The sequence below is a fragment of the Protopterus annectens genome, chromosome 8.part0 (genome assembly GCF_019279795.1).
Source record: "Protopterus annectens isolate FY-2018-M chromosome 8.part0, PAN1.0, whole genome shotgun sequence".
Lineage (NCBI taxonomy): Eukaryota > Metazoa > Chordata > Ceratodontiformes > Protopteridae > Protopterus > Protopterus annectens.
The window spans coordinates 1,874,359,078-1,874,379,203 of NC_056741.1; the positions used below are offsets into that span (position 1 = coordinate 1,874,359,078).

At 39.3% G+C, this 20,126-nt stretch overlaps 1 protein-coding gene across 1 annotated transcript in view; it reads right to left on the reverse strand.

The window, feature by feature from the left end:
- Positions 1-20,126, reverse strand: part of LOC122808576 (von Willebrand factor A domain-containing protein 5A-like) — a 582,047-nt gene that overhangs the window by 398,204 nt on the left and 163,717 nt on the right. Inside the window, exon 5 of the mRNA XM_044079534.1 lies at positions 13,061-13,233. Within this exon, the coding sequence (XP_043935469.1) occupies positions 13,061-13,233 (173 nt within the window). The remainder of the gene's footprint in view (positions 1-13,060; positions 13,234-20,126) is intronic.

Genomic DNA, 20,126 nt, shown 5'->3' on the forward strand with positions numbered 1-20,126 from the left:
TTTACTTTTCTCAATAAAATGGATCATAGTTTTGGGGTGGAAGGCTTTTGCTATATTTTTTCAAGGAATATTTGTTTACACAAGCACATTTTTCTGACAAGGAAACTAGTTTAATTTTTGACTGTTTAAATTTCATTTTTGAATAAATTCACGTTATTTTTGGTAAAAAAAAAAATTCTGGCAAATCCAAGGTGTGGGAATGGGACTTGCAATGCTTTCTGTTATGCTACCATTGTTTTAACAGAATGGGGGGAGTATATGTGTACCACAATGTCACTCTTTTTAAGTTCTGTGTGTTTTCCTGATAATATAATTTGTATCTGGTCAGGCACAAGTAAAATGTTAATTTAAGAATTAAAGAGTATCCCTTCTTTTCAAAGTTTTTCTTTTTTTAATCAATAAAAATTGTTTTCTTTTTTCAAGTCAAACTGTCTCTTATGGGTGATGTGCTGACAAACCAAAGCAGCATGATTCCTCTAAATTACCTTCCCAACAAGATCTGACACCTTATCCTCAATGTTGTTTAACTCCGTTTGAGGAGGGTCATCATACTGGTGACAATGGTACATCCCCCATGGAACACAAAAGTTGTGTCTGGGAGCCACCAGTGCTACTAAAAGAAGAAGGTGCTCTCATTGAAAATCATCCTACATTAGCCTTATGTGTAGATGATTTGTAGGTTTGACAAGTACACCTCCCATTCAACCAGTTCTTCCCAGCAAGTCACCTCCACCATATCTTGACTAAGTGGTACCACATGACTGTCTTACCCACGCCCTTTCCCTGAATGGTGAGCAGATGGGGACATTTAATTTTTTCGTGAAAATACACCCACTCCAGCAAGTGCCCATGCAGCTAATCAGACACTGGTCACCAAGGTCACATTCAGGGCTTTATCATGCTGTGCCATGGAGCTGGCTATCGAGACCAAAGTTAGTGTTGTGTGGTGTTTCTTCATATCATTTTAATTTAGAAACTTGAAGATGAGAAACTTTTTACAAATATAGTTAGGGAAGAAGTTGCAATTATTTCTTATTTTTTAAGCACCCTGTAAAGCAAAATACCATACAGGGACAGATGATAAGAATCTTGAATATATATATATTTTTTGCCAAGATGTAAACCAAATAGGGTATTCAGGTCAGTAATTGATAATGTTGTCAAAGTACAGAGTGACCGAAAAGGTAAGTATAGACCTATTATTTCAACAGATTCACCTTCTGTGGAGTTTAACAACATTTCCTATTTTAATAGGAAGTTGAGTATGCTTTTAAATTCATATCTCACATATCAGGGAGATAGTTATAAATAGTTGGAATATTCCAACAGGGTCAACCAGATGTCATGAGAGTTATAGGCAGAGGCCTGATATTCATCAACAGGACAAGTCTCATCATAGAAAAAAAACTGCTTGACTATATTTGTGCTAACACCAACAATATGTTTGAGGGTCTTTCTCCTGTAATAATCAATGCTGAATACAAGCTAAGGGTTTTTTATTGTGCAAATACAGATAGAAGCTATGCCGCACCTAGGTACATTAATATAAATTCACAGAACATAATTTACACCATGGATTCCACCACTTGTTCTGCTTTTTATGTTGACAGAACAAGCAGAACGGTAAGGGTTCATCGTTATGAATACATCTACTCAGTTAGATAATAGAACAAGAACAATTTATTTTGCAATTTTCTTGTATACACAAACTTTAAACATTTTTTGGTTTATATTTCAGACTATATTGAACCAGACATTTAAGGAGGACATTGAGAAGTGCTGTTAAATTATAAAAAAATACTTTTTGGAGACAGTGCTGAATGCCTTGATTCCTACTGGCCTGAATAATCTCCTAAGTTTTAAAATTATTATTTTATTTTATTTTTATTTATTTTATTTATTTATTTATTTATTTATTTATTTATTTATCATTTATTGACCGGGAAAGTCCGACTAGGTTCCACAGAGCCTGTTTTCAGTGGAGGCCCGGGGAGAAATGCTCCAGAAAAAAAAAAAATTCTCCAAAAAATAAAAAAATAAAATAAATAAATAAATACAGCATAGAAATCGAAGTTGGCATGCTAAAAGAATCAAAAGGAAAAGTGGAGTCAAAGCATGGTATTTAGTGGGAAGAAGGCTAGAAAGAGGTTAAATTATACGACCAGAAGGATAGTGATTGCATTTTCCTAGAGCCTTGAAATGTGTTTTTATTTTTGTTTGGAAAATAGGGTAAGAGGAATGATCTTTAGGGAAAAAAAGTCAGAGATTCCTAAAGTTTGGGACTAAGGAGTGAGAAAGCCTGGTCTCTTGCAGTGAAGCTACATTTAGTGTTTTTTTTATAAGAGAGCAGATGAGTAGTTAAGATTTCTAAGGTTATATGTTGGTGTATCTCTGAATACCCTACAGGCTAGTAGAGTAATGAGATCAGGTAATATTCTTGATAAGTTTAAATTGTTGAGAGGCATGTGGAAAGTCAGCACATTTTTTTCACAGGCAGCCAGTTAGCTTTATTAATGGTTTTGCAGTGCTGTTCATTTCTTGGGCAGAGAGTGATAAATTGCATATAGCATCTGAGACAGATTTAAAAGTGAAAATGTCATATTTAATAAGACTACACACTAAAATGTTCTGGAAGCCTAGAGAGCAGGAAGGCAGGACAGCCAGGCGACCTTGGATGGTTTCTACCTCACAATAGCAAAAGGCTATTTTTTTAAGTCATTACTAACAATCCTGCCCACTTGCAATAGCAGTCAGTGGCATCAGCATGGAACATTTAATCACACACCTACCAGCACTCAAACCAATCAGATGCAATATGTTTCCCATAGGATATAAATACTGGGTCATCCTGTCAGCAGTTAGGGATCTTAGGTGGGATGCTAAAAGACAACATTTTCTCAGATTTATTCATACTTCTTAGACTTTTGATGCAAAAATGAGTGAAACAGTATGTATTGCTTGATCTGCCAATACATTTCTCCAAGTTATTTTTCTGGTAGGGCTACATTTCCTAGTTTTGCACTAGCTGTGGAATCACCTCTCTCCCCCATGACAGGTGAGCCAACAAATGTTGCTGATTCCCACCACTCCAGTTAAATCCCCTGTGACTGGCTGCACTGATCAATCCTGGGTCACTTGGGTCACAGGTGGGGTTCCATGTCTCTATGCCACAGAGCTGAGAAAATGTTGCATATTTTATTACTTTCAGCATTTATTTTTTATAATACCCTCTTTGTCCTTTTTATGGCTTTGTGGGAGCTGGAGTCTACTCTTAATTTTGTCTCATACTTTTGTCCTGTCCCCCCAAAAAGCTTTGATTTTCCAGTAAATCACTATTATAGTCAGTCTATAATGCCAAATGTTAAGTTTCAGATATCTTATTGTTCACAAAATGCATGTTGATCCTAACCCATTGTTCTCTTTATCTTTTTAAGTGAGTTGCAGTAATATTTAAAAAGTGTTCCTGATTTCGGGTCTTAGTCTTCCATTTTTTGGCTTTGTCACGAAATCTTGAGGAAAGAAGTTAAGAAGTATTTGAAAGTAAGAACAGATTTACTTTAATTTGCTTTTTATCATAGCAAATAGCATCAGTTTCATCAAATGATAATTAGTTATTCATAGATAATTCCCACAAGTTTATAAATACATACATAAATATGTAAATAGATATATTTCAAAGTCAAGTCACTTCCCTCCAAACATTCATAAACAGATCAAATATTAAAATAAATTCTGATAACTTTACATTCACAAAATTAAAATATGATAAAGAAAATGCATTGTTGCATGCATGCTTGCCTGGGTGGTGAGTGCTGCTATTGGTACTCAGGCAAGCATGCGCAAGATATTAGCCTTGCACAACGGATCCTCTCCAAGCACGTGTTCCTTACATCTCATGTGCAGCATGGGCAGAAAGATTTCTCCTTATTGTGCCACAATGGAGCCTTGAAACAGAAAATCTATTCTGAAGCCATATTAACTTGTCAGGTCAAATCCAGAATTGAGAATGACAGCTGAGGTCCAATATTCTTCATCTCACTGAAACTATTTGATATGCAATAATGGGCAACACAGAGGCATAAACCACATGACTAGAAGCACTGAGAATGGTGACAGCTGTGTAGCCAGGCTACACAGGCATGCATACCCTCCCTGACCAACATACTGGCCATGGCCACAGCAGACTGTTTGTGGCTGCAGAATATTTCTGCTCAATAGTGCACTGTGGTGGTGTAGTAGTGTGGCCAGGTTGCAAAGTGACACACACCACTACTGAAGTTTAATACTGGTGTAGAAGCTACACTGGACCCTGTAGCTTGAAATGTAGCCCATAACACATTATGTTGTTAGTTTGATTTCGAGGCCATCATGTTACCATTACCTCATCAGCATTAAAACCACACTATAAGCCTCACTCTAAAACAGTTAATGAAGTAGTCACATTACAAAGAACAGTTGCCTGATACAGGAGAGGTGGATTCTTGCCTACGGTCACATATAGGGTATGCGATACAGACCAAATTGCTGCACATGCACACCATTAGCAATGTATACTGTGGGGTGCATGATTCACACACTCACACACACAGATGCACGCGTGCACACACACACACACACACACACACACACACACACACACACACACACACACACATGCCTGCACGCACACACACACACACACACACACACACACACACACACACACCTGCACGTATGCATGTATACACACACACACACACACATACACACACACACACACACACACACACTGGATCATATGTTGTCCCAGTTCTGCAGTACCCATGAAAGGTATATATATATGACTAGAGTGGGAGAATCACACTGAAAGGGCACAGGGAGCAAGCAGGGGATTCAGGTCACTGACATGCCTTTTCATTCCAACATCTACAACCCTGGCCATAGCTGCGGATAGGTCAACCCTCAGGGCCCTCATGACACAGTAATGCCTCCAAGACACCGGAAGGCTCCTACTCTCCCTCAGTGGTGACAGTAACAGAATTATGCTTATTGGTGGTGTACCTCAGGGCTGTTATGTGGATGACATGCACCATGCTCCACAGGATAAAACTATATGTGTGTCACTAAGGGGATGCATTAAGTGTGTGTGTGTGTGTGTGTGTGTGTGTGTGTGTGTGTGTGTGTGTGTGTGTGTGTGTGTCTGTGTGCGTGTGCGTGTGCGTGTGTGTGTGTGTGTGTGTGTGTGTGTGTGTGTGTGTGTGTGTGTGTTGTGTCACATGCCTGCAACACCATAAGAGCTGCTTCTGAATGTTTACTATCCAGTGTACACAGTACCCTTGTCATCTTAGTGGGATTTCTTTTCCTGTGCACTGAGAAATGATTATATAAAGATGACCTGATCACCATAGTTCATAATGCTATTTTTAAAGGTTCCTGGATTGCACAGGCATGTTTGCTGTCCTCATTTGCATTCACACATGCTCTTATTTCTACAATGTTTCTCAATTGCTTGCTATCATACAGTATGCATACATATGATGCATACTTCATTATTTTGTCAGTTGTGCAATCTCACTATACCTTTCCATGAATCACTTCTCCCAGCTCATCTATTTATCATAGTGAATCACACTTTTTCTGAATACTACAACAGTAACGTTTATCAGAAAATGTAAAGACAGAATAGCTGAGCATATTTATGATATTAAACATGTAGTCCTGCTAATGATTTAGTTATATATAAAATAAGTACATATTATTAATTTAAATTGATGGTGTTACAGGCTGTATATATGAATATTGCAAAAGGAAATCTTAACAATACACAGCAGAAAGAATATGGATATATTACTTTAATGTTCATTTTAATATACTTTTAGCTTAAAACTACTGCAACATTTTCATATTTTTCTTTTCCCATCTGAAAAGTAGCTTGCCTTTTGTTAAGAGTTCATTAGAGCTTGCCAAGCAGATGATAAATGTTTCCTTTAATCATGTAACTATAAAAGCAAGTTGTATACCTTGTACTTGCACTGAACACATCTGAGAAAATCCTGCTGAAAGTAAACACGTAAACCATGTCAAGATAATAGCATGAGAGATGTTTTACGCTATCCTCCAATATGCATACCTTTTATCTGTTTACCCCTTTCAGCCTTGGAAATGTGTGCATGTGTTTTATCACAAGTTGAGAAAGCTTTGAATTTTCTATGAACCAGTTTATGCTTTTTCTGTTTAGAAGATAAAAAAGGGCTGTTTCCGCACATATGGCTGAATTTCTCTATTTTGAGACATTTTGTATCAGGATTCTAATGCAATAAATAATATGTTTACATCCAGAATCATTGACAGTCTGTGTATTGAACTGAATAGTTGCATGATATTATGTGTTAACAAGTATTTACTTTTACCATGCTGAACAAAATCAATATATGTATTGTATATGACACTCCCGGTCAACAAATGTAAAAAAATAAATAAATAAATGTGCTGGATCTAAACAAGGCTTATAGCTTTAAGCATTTTTACAACTGAGAGGTTTACATCATTGATCACATGACCTGTTCTCACATAAAGTGTTATACACCTGAAAATATATTTTAACGTGAAAGATTGCATTTTGTTATGTTTACTAATTGACTAAAGTGTATGAACAATTTGAGTAGAACATTTACTGTATGGACCAACAAATCCCCTTTTCACAATGTAATTCTCTTTTCACAACACTTGAAAGTCCCAAGGTACCCCATCGACAACTGACAATTCATCTACATAATATAGCCATGTGTTATTTCATTTTTAATCCTTTCCCAAAGGCTCAACAGATGAAACCATGCAAAAGACCCAGGAGACTCACCTTACCACTCCATAACCTTAACCCCCATATATTCATACACATCTCGATCCAGCTTTTCAACAACCTGCATCACTGTGCCACAACTATGGGTCTTAGTACCTTCCTACATTACTGATCTCAACTGATAATTCAAAATACCCCTTACCATTGTGCCATATTTTCAGCTGCCACATACAGTATGGAATCTGGCTTCCACCATCCGGGTACCTATATATTCACCCTTAAAAAGAGTTATGTACTTACCATAACTTGGAATCTGGGTTATCCAGTGTCATTGTTCATCATGGATGGGTATAGGATCTGACCTTGGATTCGAGCCAGCACTAAAAGACATCTCCTGAGCTCAAACCCGTTCACTTCCCAAGATCCCTTGCTACCCACAACCCTCAGATCAAGTTTGCTGGATAGAACAAGACAGCATTGAAGACTGTCTGTAGAATGGAAAGGGATACCAAGGAAACATTCCTCCATAACTCCCTAGTCAGTAGAAGGAGGGGGAAGGAGGGTGGGAACATGATGAGTAATGACATTGGACAGCCCAGATTCCAAGTTATGGTAAGCAGATAACTCTTTATCTGTTGCTATCTGTGTCATTATTGATCACAGATGGGTCAGAGTCCCCAGCTACCAACAACTCTGGGAGGCCTCAGGGAAAGACATGCCGGAGCACAGAAAAACCAAAGGAAGCCCTGCCCTTAGACACCAAGTCCAACTTATAATGTGTCACAAAGGTATGGGAATTAGACCAAGTGGCAGCTGCACAAATATCATGTAAGAAAACCCTTACCAAGAATGCAGAAGATGTGGCCACTGACCTAGTGGAGTGAGTTTTAACTGGCCTAGATAGTGACATGTGATTGCTCTTGTAAATATAAGCAATACAGCTAATGATCCAACAAGAAATAGCCTGACATTTCTTAGCCTGAGAAAAAGGCCACAAAAAGCTGATCGGATTTTCAAAAAAATGTCTGTTCTCTTCAAGTAAAAATATAACTGCCTATGAACATCCAGACAATGCAGCTTATATTCCCCTTTATTTGAAAATTTTTGAAAAAAGACAGGAAGTTGAATAGACTGGTTAAGATTAGCCTATGAAACTACCTTAGGAATGAAGTAAGGATTTGTCCTGAAAGACACCCTATCCTTGGGAAAAAATCATGAAGGGAGGCTTAAGGCAAAGACCCTGCAATTCGGAGACCATCTTAGCTGAGGAAACCCTCTTGGCTGAGGTAATGCCCACCAAAAAGGCCATCTTCCAAGACAGAAACTTGAGATCATAGGTAGCTGCAGGCTCAAAAGGTTGTTGTGTCATGGACTTCAGCACCAGAGTGAGCTCCCAAGGAAGGGAAGAATCCTTGATAGGTGGTCTGAGCAAAAAGACCACTTTGAGGATGGCCCTGCATAGCCTAGAAGAGAAAGTGGAACTTTTATTTAAGTGGAAGTTGGATATAGCAGCCAAATGAATTTTGACTGTAGAGAAATGAGCCCCTTGTTGAAAAAGAGGTCAGGAACAACCAAATGTTGGAAATAGAAGCTGAAAAATAGTCTAAGTTACGTTGTTGAGCCCAAATAGTAAACCTCTTCCATTTTCTGGAATACACCTTCTTTGTAGAAGGCTTTTGAGAAGCCAAAACAATGACCTTAACTGAGGAATGAAGCCTGGACTAGGCTATAATCATTGGAACTGGAGGTGCCAAGACATCAGCTGAAGAAACTGGAGGTTGGGAAGAGGAAGCCCCCGGGGATGGGAAATGAGATTCGGGTCTGGATCTAATATCCAAGGAAGATATTTTATATGAGACCAAAGGAGGGAAAACCATGACTGATGAGGCTACAAGGGGGCAATGAAAATGAGATGAGTCTTCAGATGATGCGCGTACAGAAGACCCACCAGCCAATCCTGGATGAGACCATCCTGAGTAACTCCCCCATTGGAGGGATCAGGGCAAAGTATTTGCTACATTTGTGACTGATCAGAGAGGCAAAGAGATTGCAGCAAGGGAGACCCCAACGGATGAATATCTGACGTGTCACTGACAGATTCAGGGACCACTCGTGAGGACTTAGGATAGATCTTCTGAGTTTGTCAGCTAACATCTTGGAACTGCAGAGAATACGCATTGCAAGAAGAAAGCACCTGGAAGACATTGCCCATTCCCATACTCTCATGGCCTCTCTGTAGAGGAGATAAGATCATGTTCCACCCTGTTTGTTGATGTACCATTCCAACCGCCATGTTGTCTGTCTGAATTGCAATGGTCCCAAGAAGGAGACAGTCCTGGAAAGCTTTCAGTGTTAGGAGGACTGGTCTCATCTCGAAGACACTGATGTGTAATTTGGTCTCTAAAGGGCACCACGTGCCTTGGACAGTCCTTCCCCGATAATTCCCCTCCACCCCAACAGTGAGGCTTCTGTGGTCACAGTGGCTTGGGATTGGGTAGGACAAAAGGGTCTATCTAGAAGAAGGTCTTGGGCTTGGAGCCACCAAGCAAGCTGACATCTGCAGACTTGAGAAATCCTGATGGTCATGAACATGAGATGAAGATGGGCTGACCACTGTAATGCAAGGGTCCAGTGTAGAACTCGCATATGATATCCGGCAAGAGTGACTAACTGAATTGCCGCTGCCATTGAGCCAAGGGCTTGCAAGATTAAATATATGGAGAGGACACTCCAGATTCAGAAGGTGACTGACCTGTTCCCGAATCATCTCGACGCTGTGCAGGAGAACTGCTGCAGTCTCTGACACTGTGTCCAGAAGGACACCAATAAATTCCAGGCTCTGGGACAGGACAAGATGAGATTTGGACAGGTTGACTGTGATGCCTATGTCCTGAAAGAGAGTGTATAATCCATGGCCATGGTGAGTTGATGCCTTGCGGGTGCCGTGAGGAGCCAATCATGTATGACGTGAATGACCCCTTGAAGTTTTCTGCAAACCCACAAAGGCAAAGCCAGACATGACAGCTAATAGCAATGCCCATACCCGCCACTCAAGAGGTGGCCTCCACCACATTAGGGCTCAACCTCATAGAGGCATTTGCTAGGGAAGTCAGAGTAGATAGCTTTGGAGAGACTAACTTAAGACTCTCCGGAGGCACCAACTCAGAAAGGAAAGTGGAAAGTTCTGATACCAAGTCCCTTTGCAGCAGGGTAAAGTGTGACATGTAGTTTGCTATCCTCAGTCCTAACTTAGCCAAGGCAGACATGCACTTCCCAAAGTGGTCAATCGCCCAAGAGTCCCTGCTCAGGGATGGACCATGGAGCTCTGCTCAGTGAGCTTCTTTTTGGTAGCTGCAGCCACAACAATAGCATCAACAGGAATTGTCTTGCTACAAAAGGTTTTATCTTTAGGGGGACTCAGGAATTTGTCAGCTTTTTTAGGCACAGGTTTTATTGTGTCCAGCTCCTTTCATGCCCTGCTGGAAATGAGCTGGACAGGTTCACCAGTGGGGGGGGGGGGCACACACCAGTGGAAGGTGGGCCCATCCTGAAGGCCTTCAGGAACACAGATTCCTCTGAAGATGGGGTGGGGGAAGACCAACCACCTTTGCTCTTTAAGGATCTCGAGGATGTCCCCAAAAGGCACCTCCTCGGACGGAAGTCTGGGGGAAGTGTCTCCTTCCTCAAAATCCATGTCCTCAGTGAGGGACTCTCGAGGGGAGTCCAAGTACCTCTTCTTGTATGTCCTCTTCTGGGGAGGCTTCTCCATGGCTGGTTCCAGCAAGGACTCAGAAGAGGAATGGACCCCAGTGGAGGTAATGCCCATCTGAAAGGGCTCACAGGAGGGCTGACCCTGGTAGAATGATGAGGTCTCACCAGCCAATGTTGAAAAAGGCTGGAGGATCCAGAGCAGAGAGAGAGGCAGATACCCATCTGGAGATGGTCCTGTCTATGGCCTGGAAAGCCGACGGACTGGAAGAAGCTCCCCAGCCCCACTGGCCCCAGCTGACCGGGATGGAAGGGGGAACCTCGATGCAGCACCATCATCCCCACATTATATCTGCACTGAGCTGTCTAAAGTGGAGACCCCCAAAGGGAGAGAATAGTTTGAAAACTCCGGCCTGGACCCCCCTCTCCAGTGACCACTACTGACCTGGTGGGGCCAAGGCATTGCCAGCTCTGAGAGCAATGGAGATGTACCCACCAGGGATCCAGACAGTGTGAGAAAGGAAGCAAAACCCAACATTGCTGGCCTTTCCCTAGGGGTGCTCTGATCCTAGGGAACCAAACCCAGATGGGTCAGTCAGGAAGAGAGGAGTTCTGTGGATGGCGAAGGTCCCCTGGGCAAATGGCCAGGGGATGGCAACAGGCCCAGCTCAGTTTGGGTCTTGAGAAAGCTCCTTATCATCCTATCCATGTCTGAGGGGAACAGACTCCTGGTGGAATGGGAGGATAGGGAGGAATGGCCAGACCTAGTGATGGCCTATGGTCTCCTGAAGGAGACCTGCTAGACAGCCTTAGCTCTGATCTCCTGAGAGTGGAGGGAGAATCTTCAATACTGATTGGATCCAACAAAAACATCAGATCCAAGGATCTGATCAAATCTGAAGACTTAGGAGGATCTATGGTTGGATCCGACAGAGGTGTCGGAACCAAGGATGGTCTAGGTTGGGTCAGATCCAAGGACCTCTGAGGCTCAGAGGACTTGGATCAGACAGGTGGAGCCAGACCTCTCAGAGCCAAAGAGCTCAAATCTGAAGCTGTGGAAGCTGGACTCAGATCCAGGGAACCATGATCTGAGAGCCTTGGCTTTTTGGCAGGCAAATCCCAAGAGGAAGAAGACTTTCTCTTGGTATCTGAAGAAGGCTTGAAAGGGGAACCTGAGACCAGGGGACCCCCTTTAGCAAGCCATTTTAACAGAAGCTTATTCTTATGCTCTAGGAGAGCCTTGGGGTTGTATCTGATGCAGAGGTCACATTCAATCTCCAGATGTGGCTCTCCTAGACAGTAAACACACTCCTTGTGGGTGTCGGAATGGGGAAGCTTCTGACTGCATGAAGAGCATTGTTTGAACCCTGTGGGTTTCTCAGACATACTTGCACAGTACACACACACACACACACACACACACACACACACACACACACACACACACACACACACACACACACCACGTGCACACAACACACACCAAGGGGGCAGGGAGAAAGGTAGAAATGGAAAGGGATAGAAGCAACCTAAGACCGGGAGGACAAGTATGGAAATCTGAGAAAGACCTAACAAACTACTCAAAAAAGCTACCAGGAGGGGAGAAAACTACTTAGAAAGAAGTACGTAGGTAGGAGATTAAAAAGAGAAAAAGATAGGACCCCCCCCCAAAAAAAAAAGAAAAAAAAAGCACTTATCTGAAAAGGGTGAACAGGAGCTTCAGGAAACACATCTATTTTGAAATCACGGCAAAAGGGATCTGAGGGTTGTGGGTAGCAAGGGATCTTGGAAAGAGGAGGAGCTTGAGCTCAGGATCTGTCTTTTAGTGCTGGCTTGGATCTGGGGTCGAATCCTATACCCATTCATGATCATTAATGACACGGATAGCACCAGATCATGTTTTCTTATTCTACTGCTCTTCCCTTCATACTTGCCACAAACCCATTGCATATCTTTCAGTTCCTTATTATGGTGGCCAGTTTTCCACATATCTATACAGATACAGTGAAACTGGAAGCAGCATTAGTGAACCCACTTCTCTTCCCATCTGTCCAAAAGTGTGGGCACTCTCTCTCTCAGATCTATCCGATTCTCATCCCTATTTCATTCACTGAAGGATATGCATCCCCCCCCCCCCAATATTTGCCCACATAGTTGCAGCATGGCAATCAAACTTTATTAGGAAACTTTTTTCCAATTCTAATTCTAGACATTTTGACTTTGCCTGTGGGACTCAGTCATACCAAATGACTTACCCATTTTAGGGACCAGCACAACATTAAATTGCCTATTGTAGGACCCTGATCATCTTTATACCTCCTTCAAACTAACATTTAGCATGCCTATCCTATCCCCATTTGTGCCACAGTAAGATGCTACCATGAAACATTGTGCTTCATATACCTTCCCATCACCCATCACCCTTACCCACACATCAGATGCCATAATGTGCCTGTATTTATCATATTCTTCACCTAGGGTTTACCATTAGAATAAATTAGTGTATTCAACTTTCTCAGACATATTACAATTAAATTAATAAATAAGCAGAAAGGTGTACATTATACAGCATACCTGTGCTGAGGTCTTCAGGTCATCACTGTAGACAATATCTGTAAGTGCACAATTAGATTTAATAGCCTGGATTTCCTGCACTCCCTCCACTTGGAGGGTCAGGTGTAGCATATAGGGTAGGTGGTCTGGAGCCACTCGAGATATGCTTTGAGTAACATTCTGACCTGGGTAGTCTGAAATAAAGAATATTGCATTAAAGGCATCTCCCTTGTACATCCTTCCAGTATTACTTCTGCTTATGCAATATGAAATACAATAAAACATTAATGGTTTACAAATACTTATAAACTGAGCCACATTATGAGTTTGAAGTTTCCTGCAGAGCTGGAAGACAGATTCCTGCACTGGTTCCATGGAATACCATAGCTTATCTCATAAGACTTACAGCATATGTGTTCGACAACTTAAAATATGTATTCCGATTTGTTAAGCTGAACCCCGAGTAGGCTTATCACTAATAAAATGTATATTTCGTTGTTTTAGTCTCTATGAAATGCAGAATAGGAATCATATTTCTACATATTAGCTTATCTCAGGAGTCACCATAATTGCCTTTACTGCAGATGTCTCTCAACAGACAAAAACTATGCAGAACACTGACTTCCTGAACTTCGCTACCAGTATCCATACTTGTAAATAACAGCTGTCTCCCTATTGAAATGCTGATGCTCCAAATACCGAGTGCTGAAAAGCCAAAAAAAGATGACCAAAAACACAGAAGAAAGAATCTCAAAAATCTCTCTTCTCCTTTAAACTTCTTTTTGTAAGGGATCAAACACCCCTGCACCCCCATGTTAGGAAGGTCAAGCTCCCCACTCCCTCAGACTTCTATACAGTAAATCTAAAATTGACATACCTCAGAGAAAAGAGAATATTCTAATAAAAAGCATCTTGGACTTATTATATGTAAGTCCAATCTTTCAGAAATTCAGTCTTTGAATTTGGGGCTCATTCTACTGGGTTCTGACACTTGAAATGGTTACCTATCAGGTATGCAAGGTACTGAGTGAAGCACTGGATCAGTGACACTGGGCCTTGCAGCAGTAAATGTTTGACAGGACTTTAATTTCTCTAGTATCAGTGTTCTATGCTTTAAAGTTATTAAATTGCCAGTAATCTTAGGTAGTAACCTCATACTCACCTCCTGACATGGACTGAAAGGTCAATCGGCAGAGGGAGATGAGAGAGGAAGAGCCAGATGGACCAAGAAGAGATCTCAACATGCCAGAGTGGAACAGAACACAACAAAACAGGACTATATCACATGCTGAACAGACAGATGGGAGTACAAATGGAGCCAAGAATAATAGAGCAAGGGACAAAGATGACCAGCAAAACATGATATATGAAAACATAAACTGAGGAGAAAGCTGGGCGAGGCAGAAAAGGGCTACAATTTTATCCAAGGATAAAAAAGGGCAAGGAACAGAAACAGAGCAGGCAGAAATCAGAGTAGGAAGATGAAAGATGGAACAGCTGCAGATAGGGAAGAGCCTTTCAGACACCTTTGAGGACTTTGAAGTTAACTGCTGGATAAGAAAATCACTAAAAATGCTGGATAGAAGCATCACAGACAGGACTATTTGCACAACAGGAAATCAGAAAGCAGGAGAGACTGAAAGAACAAAATAATAAGACAAGAAGTAATCCAGAATTGAGTGGATTGGACATACATGGAAAGGGAAAAATATTACTTTAAATATTAAATAATTAATATTAAATATTTTTTATTTAAATATGACTTTACTTGCAACTCATTTAATACATTAACCGATAATATTTTCTCTCTCTCAAAACTGGCATGGCTTTTGGTCTGGTAGCAGTATATCCATAGTCATGTAATAATCCACTCACTGACAGCATTCCTCTTGGAATGGACTAAGGCCTACTTAATGGTACCATTTTCACTGACCTCAACAAATCCTTTGATCTTGTCAAATATTCAGTTCTACTAGACAGCCTCATTGAAACATGTATTAGTGGTGGCACACTGCCCTCATTCAAAAACTACTTTTCTAAATGACACTTCTCAGTAAATTTCAACTCAACTTGTCAATCAATCTATCTGCAGAAAGACGTTCCTCAAGAATTTATTCTGGCACCTCTCCTCTCTTCTGTATACATTAGCAAACTCCCTCTTGACTCACCCCATCTTTCTTTACTATATGATGACCTGGTCCTGTTCTGCTCTAATTATTCTCTCTCTCTCTCTCTCTCTTGTTATTATTCAGTGAGTCAGTAATAAGCAATTACTGCTTAATCCTCTAAAATAAAACAATGCTTTTTGATTGTACAAAGCAGCATCTTAAATATTTTGCTTTTTGTGCAGGTGTGTTTTGTATTCTATGTAGGTAAAATGAACAGGCTTTTTAAAGATAGAATTTTAGAGCATATGAATGATATTAAGAATAAAAACCTAGGTAATGCATCAGCACGACATGTTTCTGTTATGGGACAGAGACATGCATTTAAGTTCATGGCTCTAGAGTTACTTAAGACAAATCACCAGAAAATGTGTATATACCAAGGCAGTAGAGGTCCCGAATGTAAAACACAAACTGGAACTAGCAAAAACACTCCAGGACCACCAGGACTTCAGGCAGAAACAGATCCTTTATTAAAATGTAAGCGCTTTCATGCCCACAACACACCACTTCATCAGACATAAAACAAATAAAACACAGGTTCAATATATACCATAATCAATTAAAATCAATCAGTACAATTTACGTTCCTTTAACAAAGGTATTAAAAGTACAAATGTATTTAATCCAGGATTTCTATGTGCTTGTAACTTCATTATCCACCTACTCTCAGATTTCTCTATAATATTGTTTAAATCTCCATGTCTTTTACTAAAATTAAAACACTGTAATACTAAGAACTCAAAAGAATGATCACTAAAACTATGGATATGTTTAAATAATGCACTATTCATGTCATGATTTCTTATGTATCCAACATGCTCTAAACTTCTACCTTTTAACATCCTAGTTGTTTTACCAATATAGAAACGTTCACACTTTGTGCAGGAAGCAAGATACACCAAACATTTCGTAGTGCAATCTGCAAAAAATCTAGGACTAAAAATAAACCCATTATATGGGTGTATAAATATCTTTATATCTGATATATATTGACACGCTAAACAATTCCTACATTTAAATGTTCCTTTTCTATTAGAAATGGAAACAACATTCGTCCTTTTACCATAACAAAGTTGTCTTTTAAGAGAAATCCCATTTTTAAAACAGAAATGAGGTTCATCTCAAACAACATCAAAAATGGTATTATCAGATGTCAATATAGACCAATTCCTACTTATAACATCACATACAATTCCCACATCACTTGAAAAAGTAATAAAAGGTCTCAAAAAATCATTTTTATATTTACTAGAGGATGTAGATGAAGCATGTCTACTAGAAAACTAAGGTCTAGCTGATCCAGTCCTGTCTATAGAAGTTTTTCTTAATGCAAGGTCCACTTCACTATCTGAGTATCCACATGTTAAAAACTCAGTCTTCATGGTACTAAGAGTGTCCCTGAATTTATCATTGTCAGTGTTCAATCTAGAGGCCCTACAAACTTGATTTTTTGTAATATTCTTAAAAACATGAGAAGGATGCATACTCCTACGATGAAGCAATGTATTTCTCCTGCAAGGCTTCCTATACATAGAGGTCTGTAGTCTTTCACCATCTTTAAATAGATGAACATCTAAAAAATTTATCTCAGTTTCATGGACATTAAGGCTGAACCTTAAAAACTCTGTGGTAGACTCTAGGTAGGAAATAAAGTTACACAGTTCCACAATAGTCCCGTGCCATAAAAGAAAAATATCGTCCACAAACCTCCTATAAAATTTTAGGTAGGGACGAAATTCATGTTCAGCGAAAACAAACTCATCTTCCCAGTTAGCCTTTACTAGATTGGCATAGCTATTGGCACAAGAAGTGCCCATAGCCACGTCAGTCTTCTGTAAATAAATGCCACTGACAAACAAAAACACATTGTTTTCAAGTATAAGATCCAACAATGTGCAACAAAGAAATATCATATCATGTGAAAAATCACTATGCTTATGAAGAAAATGTCTAACTGCTTCAACACCTTCCATATTTGGAATAACTGTAAAAAGTGTATTAACATCCACCCTAACTAGTAAAAAACTAGAGACATCATGCATAGAGCAAAAGTCATATAGATCAGTTAAAAATTTGAAGTATCACGTAGGAGTAGGATAGTACCCACTCTATCAACTGAACCTCTAAGCTTATGTTCTACATATATCGAAAGAGGTTCAGTAAGCCATCCATTTCCTGTAACAATGGGTTGTAATGGGGGATCTACACTATTCTTATGAATTTTCGGTAACCCGCATATCAGAGGAAGGAAGGGGTGCTCAACACTAAAATAATTATATAGGTCAAGATCTATTAACCTATTCATTAATAAATCATATAACTCATCATGAACATTCTGGATAAGTCTGTCTAATGAAGCAGGCTGCAGTTTAGCATAAACAAGTTCATCTGATAACATTGTAAACATTTTATCATCATATACATTTTTGTCAAAAACCACAATCCCTCCTCTTTTATCAGCAGGTCTAATCTGTATGGTAACATCTTCTTTTAAAGCTTTCAAAGCTCTATATTCAACTGTTGTTAAATTCGTAAAATTCCTTCTCTTATTCTTATTGCCCACGGATTCTCTATTCAAAATAAACAAATCACGTTCACACTTATTCAAAAACAATTCAATGGAAGGTAAAAGAGTAGGACAAAAAGTGCTAGGTTTCTTATAAAGACACAAACTGGTACTGTTATTAGGATAAATCATTTTTAGCATCAGATTACAAGCAAATCGTCTAAGTTCAAACATAGTGTTTATGAAGTCTGCTCGAATAGCAGGTATAAAAGAAAGTCCTCGATTAAGTACATAAACCTGTTCTTTAGTAAGCTCAATGGAGGACAAGTTAAACACTAAAGTTTCCTTGGTTGCTTCGGTGTGTACCTCTTGTCCGGTTCCTTCTCGAGGGATAATTTTCTCTTCTTTTTGTCACTCCACACAGGACCATCCTTGATAGGCACTGGTAGTAGAGGAAAAGAAGAATCAACAGAGTAAAGAAGCAATGTTGATTTTTGGCACAGCTCCAGTACACTCACGTTCTTCTATAACAGATGTAGTTGCAAATTCTGGAGCAGAAACCACATCACAAGTAGATGATGTCATTCCGTTCACATGCGGAGAAGGAGCTAAACTAGGCCCCAAACTATTAAGTGAACCAATAACTTGGTTAACAGTCTGTACAGGATCATATTTATTAATAGGAAGACCACCCTCTGTCATAGTCAGCACATTAGATGGTGTATAATTGTTAGAGGTCACCCTAGGCCAAACAAAAATATGTCCTTGGTTAAAATCATAAAAATCACGATTCAACTTTTTATTCTTCACAATTTTGAGTCTATTTTCATAAGCAGCAACATTAGTGAACACTTCAACTATCTTGACTTTTTGAATATCTGAAGGTTCACTCAAAATTAGTTAATTGAGGAGAACATTAACTTCTTTAAATAGTTCATACTCAATAGGTTTGAAGAAATTAATCAATAGGTTTAAATAATTGAAACTAAGGTCAATATTCAATTCTTGCCATTTATGTAACAAGTCAGGAAAGGTGGTCCCATAAGTGGGCATTCTCAGGACCCTAAGGCCTCTCGGGACCACCTTAAAACGTAAACATGCCTCAAAATGTAGACGCTGCCATTGGTACTGTTTAAGTTTAAACATCTTATTTTTGGCAGTATGTAACTTCTCCAAAAAAGCATGAGAGTTAGCAATACTCACATCATCATGTGCATCTTCATTCCCTAATGTAAGGGCAAACAAAGGGTTGGTACAGATATTCATTAAAAGCTGCAGTCTTTTAACATAATGAATATGTTCACCAATTACTGGTCTATACCCAAGTTCAATATCAAGTTCATCAGCCATGTCTGCCAAAGGTAACAAACAAAGCAAAGCAAAACACCAAAAAATATGTATATATCAACGCAGTAGAGGTCCCAAACGTAAAACACAAACTAGAACTAGCAAAAGCACTCCAAGACTACCAGGATTTCAGGCAAAAACTGATCCTTTATTAAAATGTAAGTGCTTTCCTGCCCACAACACAGCACTTCATCAGACATAAAACAAATAAAACACAGGTTCAATATATACCATAATCAATTAAAATCAATCAGTATAAATAATTAATGAATCAATTTATGTTCCTTTAACAAAGGTTTTAAAGGTACAAATGTATTTAATCCAGGGTTTCTATGTGCTTGTAACTTCATTATTCACCTACTCTCAGATTTCTGTATAATATTGTTTAAATCTCCACATCTTTCACTAAAATTAAAATACTGTAATACTAAGAACTCAAAAGAATGATCACTAAAACTATGGATATGTTTAAATAATGCACTATTCATGTCACGATTTCTTATGTATCCAACATGCTCTAAAATTCTACCTTTTAACATCCTAGTTGTTTTACCAATATAGAAACTTTCGCACTTTGTGCAAGAAGCAAGATACACCAAACATTTCGTAGTGCAATCTGCATAAAATCTAGGAGTAAAAATAAACCCATTATATGGGTGTGTAAATATCTTTATATCTGATATATATTGACACACTAAACAATTCCTACATTTAAATGTTCCTTTTCTATCAGAAATGGAAACAACATTCATCCTTTTACCATAACAAAGTTGTTTTTAAGAGAAATCCCATTTTTAAAACAGAAATGAGGTTCATCTCCCACAACATCAAAAATGCTATTATCAGATTATAGGCCAATTCCTAGGTATAACATCACATACAATTCCCACATCAATTGAAAAAGTAATAACAGGTCTCAAAAAATCATTTTTATTTTTACTAGAGGATGTACATGAAGCATGTCTACTAGAAAAATAAGGTCTAGCTGACCCAGTCCTATCTACAGAAGTTTCTCTTAATGCAAGGTCCACTTCAGCTTTTATGCAGATTGCACTACGAAATGTTT